Source organism: Chrysemys picta, chromosome 2 (genome assembly GCF_011386835.1).
Source record: "Chrysemys picta bellii isolate R12L10 chromosome 2, ASM1138683v2, whole genome shotgun sequence".
NCBI classification, from domain to species: Eukaryota; Metazoa; Chordata; order Testudines; family Emydidae; genus Chrysemys; species Chrysemys picta.
In genome coordinates this window covers 61,551,743-61,568,608 of record NC_088792.1, presented here as the reverse complement: position 1 = coordinate 61,568,608, position 16,866 = coordinate 61,551,743, and the positions used below count along the sequence as shown (strand labels likewise).

Below are 16,866 nucleotides of genomic sequence, written 5' to 3'. Positions count from 1 at the left end.
TGTCATGGTGCTAGTGCTGAAACATCGTCAAGCACTGGCAGTTAGCTGTGGGGGAACTTTGCACAACAGGCCATATTTTTAAAGAGGGAAGCCTGAGATCAACGCACAAGAATGGCTGTGCGGCAATACTAAGTTTTGCACAGACCTCTTTCCTCCCTTTCGAAATGCAGTATTGTGGTTGCACATTAGTCTGTCACCATAACGTACAACAGGCAAAGAAAAGGAACAATGAGAAATATAAATCAAACCAATAAACTATGCACTAACCAATTTCAAAATGCCAACCATCTTTTCCTTTGACTTCTCATTTTTCTTTCTAAAGAGATTAATGCAAAATTAATCCAGGCCCTTTCTTGAAAGGCAGGGCAAGAAATTTAACAGCGTATTAAGATCAAGGAACCCCTACTTTTTCTTGTTCTTCTGTAATTTGTCATTTTGCTCAGGTTTTTCATCATGTTGGAAAGTAGGATTGCCATAGCCATTCCTTGCAGATTCTGTGGAGGGGAAAGTAGGTTTTGCTTTCACAAATAGTAAGGTCTTTTAAATCAGCTTCTTATGAAGCACCTTAAATCCCTTTCTGAATTATCGGAGTACCAAAACAGTTGATTTTTTAAAAGCAGGAAAACTACATTTTTTCTCATGCTCTTGAAACAGCTCAGTAACTTTCAATTTTTTCCTCCCCAAAGATAACACCCAAGCTGAGAACAAACATCATTTTAAGCCCAAAAAAACTAATTTTAAGGGAAGTCATTAAAGACTAACTTGGGCCTCAGTCTTGCAAAAACTGAGGGTATGCCTAAGTGTATCTTTACACTAGAAGTGCTACAGGGGCACAGCTGCAGCTATGCTCTCTGTAGCACATACACTTACTACAATGATGGAAGGGATTAGTGAATCCACCTACTAGATTGATGGAAGAGTTCTTCTGTCAACCTAATGGTGTCTACACTGGGGCTTAGGTCGGCTTATCTATGTCTCGCAAGAGCATGAACTTCTCACACCTCTGAGAAACGTAGTTAGGTGGACCTAACTTTTAGGTGTGGACCAGGCCTTTGTCTTTGCAGGATTGGGGACTTATGGTGGAATAGACATCTTATTATTTGTCGGTATTTCAGTAGTACCTACAGCCCTCAACCCTACTGTGCTATGACTGTACAAACACAAGCAAAAAAGAGGCTCTTTGCCCAAAAGAGTTTATAATCAAAGAATAAGATGAGAAATAACAAGTGGATGAAAGAAACAGGCAGCGGAATCAGAACAGAATAGTGAGGTGACTGTGAACTATAGGATAAAAGATGGTCACAACACACCAGCTGTCTATCCTATCTCAACCTGAACTATAACTACTGTGTTTTCCAACACTAGTTTTTAGAACACCTTTGTAGAGACTTACAGGACACTATTATGTTTGTTTTGATTATAGAACAATTCAAATGCAGTTAACTGGTTCCTGACTCACATAGTGGAGTATTTGCATACTTAGGCCCCATTTCTGATGCATGTAAATAACTTTAGGCATGTGAGCAGCCACACTGAAACTCAATGGGACTTTTCATGTGCATAAATGCTCGCAGGATGGGAGCCTTACTTATTTTTAAGTTAGAGTGCCTCACTAGGCACACCAAGGTCACTTAAGTTGGTAGAAAGGCCACACAGAGCTACACCCAGTCTGTTCTGTGACTAAGTTAAAACAGAATACATGTATTCAGTGCTAGCTAAGAATATTTTCTGAATGCTGTTTCCTCCACATAGATTCCCCAAGAAGCATCCATACTCGCTGGGTAAACACACCACAGAAGAAAGCTTAATAGCCAGAGTAGCATGATTTGTGGAGAACGATGGGAGGGCTGATCTATTTTTCCATAGAAATCCCTCATGGCTACCAGACAAGATTCAAAATGTGGCTTAGTTTCGTGGCAATGGAGTACATCCTTCCAACAACTAGCCTAACATTCAAAATAAGAAATAACTAACCGAAAAACTTACTAGGATCAAGTGGTTCCTTTTCTGTGTAATTTATGAAATCGTCCTTCATTGTGTTATTCTGTTGTATGGTTATTAGACTTGCAGAAGTAAATCACTCTGGGTAAAATCTGCATACACAAGGAAACAGCACAACCTTTCTGAGACAATAGCCATTCAAAGAGTTCACATTAAGATATGTTTATGTTTCTTTATTGTTTCCTTTCAACATCTTTTCCTAGGGAAGAAAAAATATTTATCATTACATACTACTTTTACATCAGGGTAAATTACTTTTCTAAAGAACCATGTTCATTTTTAAAAATTAGGACAACAATGCGGCCTGCTTCCTGGGGGTACTCAGGGCTGTGGCCACCTGCCCTTAGCACCAGAAAGCCTTGTCTGTGCCTGATGGGGGTCAGCTCCCCAACTCCAGTGGCCACAGGCAATACAAGCACTCCCCTCTAGGCCTAGGCAGGCCCTGCTGTCTCTTTACACGTTAGCGATAGGCACATTCCAACCCCTGAGCTCTCCGACTATCTCCCTGGAGTGTGAAGCCCCTGCTCCACTGCAAACTCACAGTATTTACAGATTTGCTGTTTGGAAAGGAACAAAACACCCCAGCTTACCAGTTCCAGCTCAGATCACCTCTTTGCTTAACACACGACACTTAGATACATTTATAGTGAAAATGAGCAAAAGTTTATTTAACGAAGTAGAGATGTAACTCCCCCTTTCAATGCTGGTTTAGAACCTGAATGCAGTGCAAACAGGAGTTGGGTACCTCACAGTTTTTGGACAGTTCCAAAGTTTCCGTCACCCTGGGCTCATTTTACAGTGCTGCTGGTAGGTTCCTGACTCCCCCTACTCATATGCTAAAGGATCTAGCTACTTGGCAGTGCTTCCAGTGAGACAAGGGATAACCACACTAACGCTGTGGCTACAGCACTTGAACTCACAAATAATTCAAACTCACACAAGCAAACACATTAAAAACAATGACTATAAACTTTATGTAAGGACGTGACCAAATAGAAATAGACAATCAGTGAAAATATTGAATGATTAAAATGATTAGATATCAATAATGCTTTGTAATGACTATAGGCTCTGCCAAGAGGAATGGTAGGACATGTGACCACACACTCTCTCAATGTTCCTATACAAAAGTGTCTCTTCCCACACCCAGTTCTGTCTCTCCCCTACATCTCAGGTGGTGCATGTGGACACATGTTGCAGGCCGGTAAGGAGATGCTGTTAGAAACACACCTTATTATACTGGGAATTGGCAGTGCAGGTCTTGATGATCCAGGTAGATGAAAATCCTTCCGCAGATGCAATGTGCCTTCATGGTGCAAAATTACAACCTAACTGCCCATATAACTCTAAGGGTTGGCTACACTTGCAAATTAGAGCGCATGAAAGCAGCCACGGGTGCCCTCGCTCACTACCTGTCCACACTGGCAAGGCACGTAGAGCGCTCTGACTCCGCAGTTAGAGCACTCCTGGTACTCCACCTCGGTGAGTGGAATAAAGTTTGATGCACCCCCACTGGAGCGCTGCGGCGCCAGTGTGAATGGGATGTTGCATTACTGCGCTCTGATCGGCCTCCGGAAACATCCCATAATCCCCTTAAGTCAAGTGGCCACTCTTCTCATTGTTTTGGAATCTCTACAGAAATGCGTATATGCCCTTTCAAAGCTCTGTTTCTGACAGCCGGTATGCTTATCTGTTCCGAGACAAAGCAACCATTACTGTGGAATGCTGGGGGCGGGGGGAAGGGATGGTGTCTGCTGCGGTCTGAATTTACAAGACAGCATGCCCCAAAAACCCACTCTCTCTCCCCCCACATCCATACAACATACTTCCTGTCACACTCCACCCTGCCCCCATTTGAAAAGCACATTGCAGTCACTTGAATGCTGGGATAGCTGCCCATAATGCACCGCTCCCAATGCTGCTGCAAATGTGGCCACGCCAGTGTGCTTGAAGCGGTCAGTGTGGACAGACTGCAGCGCTTTCCCTACTGCGCTCTCCAAAGGCTGGTTTAACTCAAAGCGCTCTACATTTGCAAGTGTAGCCATGACCTAATACAGGATACCCCCTCCGGTTCCATTTCTGGCTGAGTGGTGAGGAGACTGATTCAGGAAAGCAGGTCCTGCCTAGGGATCACTGGATATGGATTAACCGCCCACTCCCTTCTGACAGTGCTGACAGTCTTTAAAGCTTGGAACCCATGGGTTCTAAAATCCCGGATCTGGTGTGGGCTGGCTGCAGGGCAGGCAGGCTGGAAGCAGTGAATGGCAGGAGAGACAGGCTGTCTCCTCGGGTTGCTGGCAGGCAGCAACAGGCGGATTGTCCCGTCCTGCGTAGTATCTGATTGCATAGAGTCTCCTAGCAGTTGTCTTCTCTGTTGCTGGGATTCCCTGAATTCCCTGAATTTTTAAATTTAATTTTTTCTTCTCATTTTAGAGCTGACTGAATTTCTGGCCTAGTGTCAAAACTTTATTTTGAGTCAATCCACCAATGGGGATTGCATTTTTGCAACTGTTATTTTGCCTCTCAGTCTAACCCTTAGTGTTTTTCCGCAGGCCATTGTGTATAACTTAATTCTCAAATATTCAATAAAGGCAGTATATTATCTCCTATAACGTCCTTTTCCCTGGAAAAAAATCTATTGTAATTACTGCCATCATGGGTCAGACCAATAGTCCATCTAATCAAGTATCCTGTCTTGTGACAGTGGCCAATGCCAGGTGCTAATTTGGGAACGATCAGTCCAGGCAATGACTCACTGAACCATCCCATTGTCCATCCCAGCATCAGGGCCAGAGCAACCCATTAAGCGACCTAGGCGGTCGCCTAGGGCACTACAATTTGGGGGGCGGCGACCGCGGCGGTATTTTGGCAGCGGGACCTTCCGCCACCTCTGTGGGGGGCGGCATTTCGGGGCGGGACCTTCCGCCCCCTAGGGCGGCAGAAAAGCTGGCAGCGCTCCTGCCCAGCATGAGTTATACACCCTCGAGTCAAGAAATTTTAATAAATAAATGATATCTTTTTATGTGCCTCTTTGTTCTTGAGCCTGTAGGGTGCAGTAAGGCCAGTTCCAATGCCTTGAGCCTAAACACCTGAATGAATCTTAGTCTACCCTCATACAGTTCTTGTTACCTCTCCCAAACATTTAACATACCTAAGGCCATATCTACACTTTAAGTGTGGGTTAACTCAACTGATGTCAGCATAGAGTCACTACGTCACTTGTGTGCATGCCTCCTGGACTCCTTGTCTCAGCAGTCAGGGTACTCACCAGAAGCACTTGTATAAAGTTAGAGTGAGGTGCACCAGAAATAGATATCCCACTGTATTTTGGGAAGCTTTGTTTTGGCAGTGTATGCTGGGTACCAAACAGGTGAGACGGGGTGGTTGTGGCCAGGGGATCCAATTTCTTATAATGCATTGTTAACCATCCACTAGTTTTATATGTATCCCATACATAAATGTATACATAATGTTTACACCTTTTTTTCTAAACCCACCAACCTGCCTGGCCCTCCTCACTGTCTGCCATCTCACAGAGAATCATGGAACTTGCATGGCTCTGCACTATCGTCATGAGCGTTTGCACCCAAAGGTGCATGCTCCTTTACTGTTTGCAGATCAACAAACATACATGTGGGGTGTGACATTATATTCTACATTCTATATGAAAATATGCTTATGATATGGATATGACATAGCTAATATATACTTTATGCAAGATGGCTGATGTAGGGTATCATTGCAAAATTCAAGACCTATTGACTGTGTTTATCCAACCTGTATGCATGTAACATTTGTATCTGAGGCTAGAAATATTGACCATGCCTCTGTATTTCAAATGTGTCTCTGTATTTCAAATGAAGTAAAAATCTTAAGTGAATCAGCATGTTCCATAGAATCTCTATGGATAGTAATTTCATGCTCTAATAAGAACATAACATGAGGGATCTATTATCGACCACCTCACCAGAACAGTGATAGTGACGATGAAATGCTGAGGGAGATTAGAGAGGTGATCAAAATTAAGAACTCAATAATAATGGGGGGGGGTTTCAATTATTCCCATATTGACTGGGAACATGTCACCTCAGGACGAAATGCAGAAACAACATTGCTCGATACTTTAAAGGACTGCTTCTTGGAGCAGGTGGTACAGGAACGCACAAGGGAAGAGGCAATTCTCGATTTAGTCCTGAGTGGAGCGTAGAATATGGTCCAAGACATAACTATAACAGGACCGCTTGGAAATAGTGACCATAATATAATAACTTAACATTCCTGTAGTGGGAAGAACACCTCAACAGCCCACCACTGTGGCATTTAATTTCATAAAGGGGAACTATGCAAAAATCAGGGGGTTAGTTAAACAGAAATTAAAAGGTACAGTGACTAGAGTGAAATCCCTGCAAGCTGCATGGACACTTTTCAAAAGACACCATAATAGAGGCCCAACTGAAATGTATACCCCAAATTAAAAAACACGGTAAAAGAACTAAAAAAGAGCCACCGTGGCTTAACAACCATGTAAAAGAAGCAGTAAGATAAAAAACCATCTTTTAAAAAGTGGAAGTCAGTTCTAGTGAGGTAAATAGAAAGGAGCATAAACACTGCCAAATTAAGTGTAAAAATGTAATAAGAAAAGCCAAAAAGGAGTTTGAAGAACAGCTAGCCAAAAACTCAAAAAGGTAATAAAATGTTTTAAGTACATCAGAAGCAGTAAGACTGCTAAACCATCAATGGGGCCCCTGGACGATGGAGATACAAAAGGAGCACTTAAAGACAATGAAGTCATTGCAGAGAAACTAAACGTATTCTTTGCTTCAGTCTTCACAGCTGAGGATGTTAGAGAGATTCCCAAACCTGAGCCGGCTTTTGTAGGTGACAGATCTGAGGAATTGTCACAGATTGACGTGTCACTAGAGGAGGTTTTGGAATTAATTGATAAACTTAACAATAACAAGTCACTAGGACCAGATGACATTGACCCAAGAGTTCTGAAAGAACTCAAATGTGAAATTGCAGAACTACTAACTATGGTTTGTAACCTGTCCTTGAAATCAGCTTCTGTCCCCAATGACTGGAAGATAGCTAATGTAACACCAATATTTAAAAAGAGGTGATCCTGGCAATTACAGACCGGTAAGTCTAACATCAGTACCGGGCAAATTAGTTGAAACAATCGTAAAGAATAAAATTATCAGACACATAGAAGAGCATAAATTGTTGGGCAAAAGTCAACATGGTTTCTGTAAAGGGAAATTGTGACTTACTAATCTATTAGAGTTCTTTGAAAGGGTCAGCAAACATGTGGACAAGGGGGATCCAGTGGACATAGTGTACTTAGATTTCCAGAAAGCCTTTGACAAGGTCCCTCACCAAAGGCTCTTACGTAAATTAAGTTGTCATGGGATAAGAAGGAAGATCCTTTCAAGGATTGAGAACTGGTTAAAAGACAGGGAACAAAGGGTAGGAATAAATGATAAATTTTCAGAATGGAGAGGGTTAACTAATGGTGTTCCCCAAGGTTCAGTCCTAGGACCAATCCTATTAAACTTAGTCATAAATGATCTGGAGAAAGGGGTAAAAAGTGAGGTGGCAAAGTTTGCAGATGATACTAAACTGCTCAAGATAGTTAAAACCAAAACAGACTGAAGAACTTCAAAAAGATCTCATAAAATTAAGTGATTGGGCAACAAAATGGCAAATGAAATTTAATGTGGATAAAAGTAAAGTAATGCACACTGGCAAAAATAATCCCAACTATACATACAATATGGTGGGGGCTAATTTAGCTACAACTAATCAGGAAAAGGTCTTGGAGTCATTGTGGATAGTTCTCTGAAGACGGCCACGCAGTGTGCAGCAGCAGTCAAAAAAGCAAACAGGATGTTAGGAATCATTCAAAAGGGGATAGAGAATAAGATGGAGAATATCTTATTGCCCTTGTATAAATCCATGGTACGCCCACATCTTGAATACTGCGTACAGATGTGGTCTCCTCATCTCAAAAAAGATATACTGGCATTAGAAAAGGTTCAGAGAAGGGCAACTAAAATGATTAGGGGTTTGGAACAGGTCCCATATGAGGAGAGATTAAAGAGGCTAGGACTTTTCAGCTTGGAAAAGAGGAGACTAAGGGGGGGGATATGATAGAGGTATATAAAATCATGAATGATGTGGAGAAAGTGAATAATTTTTGGAATTATTCCAAATGGAATTTAATTGTTCCCATAATATAAGAACTAGGGGCCACCAAATGAAATTAATGGGCAGCAGGTTTAAAACAAATAAAAGGAAGTTCTTCTTCACACAGTGCACAGTCAACTTGTGGAACTCCTTGCCTGAGGAGGTTGTGAAGGCTACGACTATAACAGGGTTTAAAAGAGAACTGGATAAATTCATGGAGGTTAAGTCCATTAATGGCTATTAGCCAGGATGGGTAAGGAATGGTGTCCCTAGCCTCTGTTTGTCAGAGGGTGGTGATGGACGTCACGAGAGATATCACTTGATCATTACCTGTTAGGTTCACTCCCTCTGGGGCACCTGGCATTGGCCACTGTCAGTAGACAGGATACTGGGCTGGATGGACCTTTGGTCTGACCCAGTATGGCCATTCTTATGTTCTGTTAGATGAGGCCAGACAATGTTAGTGGCTTATTGAAGGAATGCACAAACACATAAAGATTACCCCAGGAACTGTGTGCAATAGGAACCTCTGAATGATAGTGCTATACAAAGGCCATCGGATGTAGCTAACTGCTACAGAAAGCAGTCTCACGTCACTACGGTGTGAGAAACTGCTATCTGTAGAAATTAGCTTCATCAGATTGCAGTGTTACAGGTCTCCCATGACCGTCTCATAAACAAATGATGGAAATGCAACCTAGATGGAGCTAAAATAAGATGGGTGCAAAACTAGTTGGAAAACAGTTCCGACAGTAGTTATCAGTGATTCACAGGCTGAAAGGGCTCAGTCAGGCTGAAAGGGCATAACAAATGGGTCTCTCTAAGGATCAGTTCTGGATAAGTTTCTATTCAAAATCTGAATCAGTGATTGAGATAATGGCATAGAGAGTACAAGTATAAAGTTCGTGAATGATAACAAGCCTCACACATACTAAATGGGAAATGACTTCCTAGGAAGGACGACTGCGGAAAGGGGTCTGGGGGTCATAGTGGACCACAAGCTGGCTAGGAGTACTGTGGAAAGGGATGTATTCCAAAAAACAGAACATCACTCTGGGATATCCACTCTACTCTGATTAGGTCTCAACTGTAGTAAAAATTGGAGAGAGTCCAGAGAAGGGGGAAAAAAATAAGGTCTAGAAAACATGACCAATGAGGGAAGTAGCATCTTTTTACAAAATAGGGTTACCATTCGTCCGGATTCCCCCGGACATGTCCAGCTTTTTGAGCTAAAAATAGTGTCCAGGGGGAATCTCTAAATGTCCGGACTCCCCCCCCCCCCCCCGCCCCCCGCCCCGCAGAGCGCGCGGGGCTAACAGGGCAGCCGCCGGATGGTGCCACTTACATGGGGCTCCGACAGCCAGAGAGAGCCCCTCCTCCACTTCCCGCTCCTCTCCCCTGCAGCTGAGAGCACTCCCTCCCTCCCTGCATTCACAGATCGCCTCCGGCAGTCTGGAACGCCTCCCCCGCTCCTCCTCCACTGCTGCCCAGCCTGCCAGGACCTTCCTGAGCAAGCTCACAGAGACGTTAGGCGAAGGCCAACAATAAGGAGGCCAGGGGGTCGGAGAAGGGGCAGGGAAGTTTTGGATGGGGCAGTCAAGAGACCGGGGTCGGGAGTTCCGGGGGCTCGGATAAGGTTTTGGGCAGTCAGGGTACAGGTAGGGGGTAGGGTCCTGGGGCAGTTGGGGGGGGGGGGGCTCTTAGGAGGGGGCAGTCAGGGGACAAGGAGCGGGAGGGGGTTGGGAGTTCTGGGAGCGGGGCTGTCAGGGGGCAGGAGTGGGGAGAGGGATCGGAGCAGTCAGGGGACAGGGAGCAGAGGGGTTTAGATGGGTCGGGAGTTCTGGGGGGGCTGTCAGGGGGTGGAGAGAGGTTGGATGGGGCGTGGAAGTTCCAGGGGTCTGTCTGGGGGTGGGGGGGGTGAATAAGGGTTGGGGCAGTCAGGGTACAGGTAGGGGGTAGAGTCCTAGGGGGCCAGTTAGGATGGGGGGAGGGTCTCAGGAGGGGGCAGTCAGGGGACAAGAAGCAGGGGGAGGGTTAATGGTTCTGAGGGGGGGAAGTTGGAGGGGCAGAGGCGGGGCTACGGCAGGATGGGGGCAGGGCTCCTCCGTCCTCTTTTTTGCTTACTGAAATATGGTAACCCTATACAAAAGCTGTTTCTTACAACCTATACATATAAATAACTGCTACAGATAGCACATTTCTACATGTAGCAATTTCACATACATTCTAGTGCAAGAAACTGCTACCCCTAGGCATTTGCTACATCAGGTATCAGTTTACTACAATAGCAGTTTCTTACAATCCATTACCCAGGTCCGGCTCCAGGCACCAGCCGAGCAAGCTGGTGCTTGGGGCGGCAGATTGTTGGAGGCGGCATTCCGCCCAATCCTAGGGCACCACGGCCGCTTCTTGTTTGTATGTTTGTTGTGCTCCTCTGGTGGCCCTGTAGGGGGCGGCGGCGGGGAGGACGGGAGCGCCCTGCAGCAAGCCCGGCAGTCCGCGTCCTTCCCTCCCAGACTACCGGAGCGGCGCGGAGCCTCCCGGCAGGCAGCACACCGGTCGGGGCCGCGTGGTAGCGCCCCGCTGAAGCCCTGGCCGCCCTCCCGTCTCTCGTCCCCTCCCCCGCTAGCCGGGCACGTCTGCAGCGCAGGGAGTCTCCCTGCACCTGGCTCCTGCCGCGCCGCAGGTTTTTTTTTTTTTTTTGCTTGGGGCAGCCAAAAAGCCAATAGCAGTTTCTTATTATCCATCACCTATCGGTAACTGCTACCAGTAGCACAGTCCTACCCAGAGCAGTTTAATACACTACACCTGTCTCGTTCCGGATAGGCTCGGACCCGGTGACTTTCACCTCCGCCCCCCGCAGTGGCCACGATCCCTTTGCTTTCAGTCCCAGCGGCCAGGGCTCCCTTGGTGCGTGTCCCTCCGAGCTGCCATTGGCCATGGAGCGCGCAGCCCCCAGAGACGCGGCCCCGCTCCTGCCGGGGAAGGTGCCCCGCTGCCCGCGTGCGGCGGCCGGGGAGCGCCGCTGAGCCCCCGTGGGAGGAGAGCGAGGAGCGCGGAGGGGCTGGGCGAGGGGTTTGCTCGGACACGCCGCTGGCGCCAGAGCGGCTGGAGCTTCCCCATCGCTCAGCCCTGGGCAGACCCCAGGCGGCTCCTGCCCGGAGCGGGGGGTGTGACTGTGGAGGCAGCTCGGTAAAGCCTGTCTCGGGGGATGGGAGAGATTCCGCAGCAGGAGACTGGCCCCGTCCCAGCGATTCTGAGCCTCACCTGCCCGCTGCTCCCAGAGCGGCTGTGACTGCGGAGTGCCCACACCTGCCTTCACTCCCTAACCAAGGCAGAGTCCCCGGTGTGGTGTGTCCCAGACGCTGCTCTTCCGAAACCTCAGTGCCCGCGTTACCCTGCCCCTTATAAACAGCAGGCTGCTTCCCGCCGCCCAGTTTTCAGCTACCTTGTTTCCCTTCCTCCACGTACCGCAGGATCAGGTTTCAAGGTAATGATCTGGGGTCCCCTTTCCACATCTCCTATCAGTGATTCCTTCCCCACAGTTACCCCCCCGCCCAAAAGAAGAAAACCATTTCTGGTGAAGACATGCCGCTGTGGGAACCAGAAATGAGTAAAAGGACTAAAACTTCCAATTGTGGTTCTTTCCTGCTTAAATGAGTTTAAATGTCTCCTAAAAAGTTCAGAGAGTTGATTCAGAAAAACACCCCAAAGCTCAGATTCTTCAGCACACTTGTAGGGACGTCTATCAGTTACTAGGGGAAAACTTATGCAGACCTTACAGTACCCTATGGCTCCCCACCCCTTTCCACTGTGCAAAAACAAAATCCCATAATTATCTTCCCATCCATCTGGGTGCTGATATCATCCTCATCATGCTGGAATCTGAGTGCCCAAGGATTTTGGAAAGTCAGGGAAACCAGTGGTAGTTTTGCCTGATTAAGGTGTTCAGCCATGGGCCCTGGGTGATGATTCCTTTTTTCATCCCCCCCCCCCCCCCACCACCACCCACCCACACACACACAAGGTTCAGGATAAAATGGTACAATTCCCTTTGAAAGAAAAGGCAACTTTTCCCATCGCTTTCTTCACCCCCCCCCCCCACCATTACCTTTTACTTTCCAGCTGGACTTCAATATTGCTCAAAATCCTACACCTCAAGTCTGTTTATTTCTAGGGCCCTGCGCTCTCATTACAATTACATTATTTTTTTAAGCTTGGCATTGTACAAAACACATTGTGACAGGGACTGATTCTTCCTAAGAGTTTATTAACTCCTTGGCTTGCATAGCTCAGATGTCTGTGTCTGTAGATTAGCAGGGGGGAAAGGTGAGAAGCACAAATACATGATTGTCCCAAGCCCCAAACTGTGTTAATCCCATGGAGTCAATGGAATTTTTGTCATTTCAGTGGGAACAGGAACAACTCCTGCATCCACACTAGGAGCGTTTTGCCGGTGTAGTATACTGGTATAGCTTTACTGGCAAAGATTTTTCAAGAGTAGACCTGGCCATAGGTTTAGTTGTACTCATGGTTGAACTCAGATACCATAGCAATGAATGCCATATAATAATATAAGCAGAATTAAATAGGAAAGTCTTGACCAAAAGTTTGAAGATGCTAAGCACCCACAACTCTTATTTGAAATCTTGAGGAGTTGTTGGGTGCTTAGGACATCAGAAAATTAGGCCATTTTACTATTATGGTAGAACCTTGATTTTATGACCACCAATCTGACAAACAACCAGTTACAGGAATCATTTCCTCCCCCCCGCCCCCGACTCAGGGGAGGAAGTAGAAAATCACAGCATGAATGTGATCCGATGAAGAACAAGTTGACATCCCTTCACATTTTGAGGCCTTCTTCAGTGTGTTGGAAAATGTTTTGCTGTGGTTTGAAGGACAAGAAGAAAGTGATGCAGTGCACCATGCTGCAACTCACACTGTACCTACTGTCAGTTCGAGATATTCAATTTTATGAACTTTTCAATGTTATGAACTCCTCAGTCCCCAATTAGTTTGTCAAACAGAGGTTCTGCTCTTTTTGTGTGTAGATGCCCCAGCCAGGACTGGAGCCACATTGTGCTAAGCATTGTAAATATACGTTGTTCAGCATTATCAAAATGCTTTTCCCCCCAAAATAAAATGTTGTCAAGGTTGACACAGTCCCACAGAAAGTTTAGATTTTGATGAAATGGCATTTTATGATGGGAAAATGTTCTACCTGAAAATTTTTGACCAGCTGTTATGTTAATAGCAACTTTAAAAAATAAAGAACAGGGAAGCAAAGGGAAAGTGAGAGAAGGAGAAAGGGAAGAGTTGGCAAATAATTCCTGCAGTAACCCGATGAGATATAAGGGCCACACTTATCACTTGGTAGAAGACCAGGGAAAGTCAAAGCAAATTGCATTATTTTTTTAAACCTCCTTTATAAGTAAAAGATGACCACAATTATTTAAAAGTTGAACAGAACTGATAGTAGTGGACTGAAATAAATGCATTGGTAACTAGAATGGACATAAGCTTATAAATGCAGCTTCAGTATTTAACTGTTGTGGAAGAAACAAACTTTATTTTTAGGTTGGAAGCAATAAAATTAGAGACAGCTTTATTTAGGACATGCAATTGTAAAGGAAGAACGTAGCTGACAGAGAGCATTTTTGTTTTAGTTTTTTTAAAGTACAAGCAATATTACATAAGCATTTATATATTTTAGTGGCATGTATTAATTAAGAACATTTGTAGTTTGCTAATCTTATGTTTTGCTTATTTTTGTATTTTTTATTTTTGTTTTTAAATATTGCTATTTTAAGGCTGGGTTACATTGATTATTTTGCTGTTTTTATTTTCTTTTGGCATGAGCTTTGCTTTTATAGGTTCTGCGATATTAGGCTAAGACTTAGCTTAATATTTGCTTTGTTTTTGATACTTAAATGGTAACTTAACCCCCCCCCCTTTTTTTTTTTTGCTTTTACATTCCCCCTTTTGTGCTTTTTTTAGCATAACTAACAGTTTTAAAATTTTAATTGCATTAAGCTTTGTTTTTTTTTTTTTGTCTTAGAAGGATTAGAATTAGCCTTATAAATTTTAACTGGATATAACAATAATGCATGATTAGTATGAACATGAAAGGCATTTTTGTTATTACATTTATTACAACAACAATGACATATTTTTAGACTAAATAAAAGCAATACACCCATTAGTGTTTTTATTGTAATAATATGCTGGGGTTGTTTTACTGCCTTAGTTATATAGCACATTACATTATAATTAGTACATAAAATAAACACTTTATAGGCTGTATGAAAAGCGTTTTTTTATTTAATATATATTTTGAAGCACATGGATTTGACCCTGCAAGTTAGAAATTTTTTGAACCTTTGGTAAGAGTAAGCGCAAATTTTGTAATTGGTTAGATATTAAAGTAGTTCAATTAAAAGAATTTGATACCTACGGTTTGATTTTAGGACTTGTTTGTAGGCCAATAAATAATGTGATTTTTTGCGGTTATGGTGAAATTTTTTAGATATTACGGTGAATTATTTAATTTTACATGCATTTTTTTTATGGGCTTGGCAGGATTTGGTATGTGGGAGCCTTCACCTCTCCTATCGGCCCATATGCTTGGAAGGAGCACTGCGAGTACTTGCATATTTATTTTGAAAATTTTTAAGTATGTTTTTATGGCCACAAATTAGATGGCATTTTTGAAGTACTAGTCAGGGCAGTGGGCCACGCTTGCTGCTTGAGATTATTTTGAATGGCCATTAGTTGGTCATTTAGGAAATTTTGAATTTTTGAACATGCTAGATTTTATTGCAATTTTTTTTGCCTTAGTGATTTTTAATATTATTTTTGTTAGCAGCTTTTGGGTTATTAAACTAAGGGCAGAAATAACATGTAATTTACCAACTGTAGCTTGCACTTGGGTTAGCTGTCCTTTAGTAATAAGACCAGTGGCTTTTTTTAGTTGCTTTAATTTTTTATTATGTTGTCGGCCCTTAAGAATATTTCAAATTGCTGCTGCACTATTTGCACCATTTTATACGTGGTTAGCTAAGCCTTTTTCTTTTTTTAGAGGAGACCTTGGCTTTTTGCTGTGCTAGCCAAATAGCAGCCCCTTTGAGCAATTTAGATACATGAAAGTCATTTGAAAGCTGTGTAGGGGCAGGGTAAATTTGACAGTTTTTAATGTGGCATTAATTATCGTTATTTGATATTTTAGTATATTTTTTGGGGGATAGCATTATATTATATTTATTGTTTAAATATTTTTAGGTACTTTTGAGAGGCATTAACATTAATAGCATAGGAAGGGGTATTTTGTAATATGGTACAGGTTAAATTATTAGTTACTGGGATTATTTTAGTACATGTAAAATTTTTAGTAGCAGAACATACTCTTTGAGTATGAGTTTGATTATTTATTATTTGGGTAACCAAAACAATAAGGACTTTTTTATATATACTATACACTATTTGTTTGGCCATTCTACTAACCCCATTATAAAACTTTAATTTTAAACTTTTGAAGTTTATTTGTAGTGATGTTATATATTTTTATTTGTTTTGATTAGGTTTTTTTCTATTTAATTGTTTGCTTATATGGGATATTTTGAACTTTAAAAATAATTTTTACAAACAATATTTAAATAAATTATCAATGTGTGAAGGCTTTGGCCATTGGGTTTTATTAGATATATGGCATTGTTTGTATTTGGATGTATTACAGGGGTAATAGTGTAATGGAGGAGATGGCGGGAGTAGTGGCAACAAGGTGCCTTTGGTATTTGTTATTTAAAATTTAATTAGGGAGGGCAATACATGCTGAAGGTACTTATTTAAAAACACAGGCCGCAGCCTATAGAATAAACCCCAAAATTTAATTAATACCACATTCCTAAGCACGGGTTTTACAAGGGTTTTTTTTGCCAGTGTATAATTTTTTTTATTATTATTAGGGTTAGTTAATAATATTTTTTGTAGTTAGGAATTTTTGGACTTTGGCAATTTTAGCGGAGTGAGTTTTTTTTTTTTTTTTTTAAAGCAGTTGTGGCTTAGCATTATAAAGGGGAGAGGTCACCAGCACATTACCCTATAGTGCTTTGGTTTTTGTAGCAAATACTGAATTCAGGTTAGCTTTGTCAGTGGACAAGGGAGAGGTTACTAGCACATTACCTTATTTTTCTCTTTTTCTGTTTAGGAGGAAAAGAAATACTAGGAGGAGAGACAGGCTGATTAATAGTAGGAGTGGAATTATTTTGAGGCGGAGGGTTTTTTTTTGCAGTGAGAAACATGGGTCCAGGCAGTTCGTTTTTGGCACTTTACAGTGGTGTTGGTAGTTAGCAGGACTTGGTAAGGGCCTTTTTAGCGTGGAGCCAAAGCAGTTTTTTGTTGGTGGACCTTTACATAGATTCAATTTTTTGGTTTCAAGGAGTGGCAGGGCTGCTAGGGTTTTTGGGTAGCGCTTTTTTTATTTTTGAGAAAAGAAACCTAACACATTTTATTAATGCTTGGCAATGTTTTGCAGATTTTACAGCTGCTTGGGCATATTTAAGTCCCCCCCTTTTTTTTTGTTAGCCAATTTTTAGCTGTGAGCAGCGTCTTTGAATAGGGCCAGCATTTTATTTTTGGACTAAGCTTGCTAGCTATGGCTTTTTGGTTTTGTTTTGTTTT

The 16,866-nt window shown here is 43.0% G+C and overlaps 2 protein-coding genes across 11 annotated transcripts in view; both read right to left on the bottom strand.

Moving 5' to 3' along the window:
• Positions 1 to 11,570, bottom strand: part of LOC101949395 (ATP-dependent translocase ABCB1-like) — a 232,472-nt gene extending 220,902 nt beyond the window's left edge. Inside the window, exon 1 of the mRNA XM_065583292.1 lies at positions 11,455 to 11,570. The gene's annotated coding sequence lies outside the window, so the exon portion shown is untranslated. The remainder of the gene's footprint in view (positions 1 to 11,454) is intronic.
• Positions 1 to 11,589, bottom strand: part of LOC112061488 (ATP-dependent translocase ABCB1-like) — an 81,912-nt gene extending 70,323 nt beyond the window's left edge. For 7 of the 10 annotated variants that reach the window (XR_010598289.1, XR_010598290.1, XM_065583313.1 and 4 more), the window contains exons 1-4: positions 11,455 to 11,589; positions 1,987 to 2,200; positions 407 to 494; positions 268 to 316 (exon numbers count right to left, since the gene is read on the bottom strand). Coding sequence is in view for 8 of the 10 variants with exons in the window: in XM_065583313.1 (XP_065439385.1) it covers positions 268 to 316; positions 407 to 494; positions 1,987 to 2,035 (186 nt within the window). In the remaining 2 variants the exon portion in view is untranslated. Of the gene's footprint in view, positions 1 to 267; positions 317 to 406; positions 495 to 1,986; positions 2,201 to 10,995; positions 11,329 to 11,454 lie in introns of those variants that run through there. The other 3 variants (XM_065583315.1, XM_065583314.1, XM_065583316.1) reach the window with 3 other exon arrangements.
• Positions 11,590 to 16,866: the final 5,277 nt, after the last annotated feature.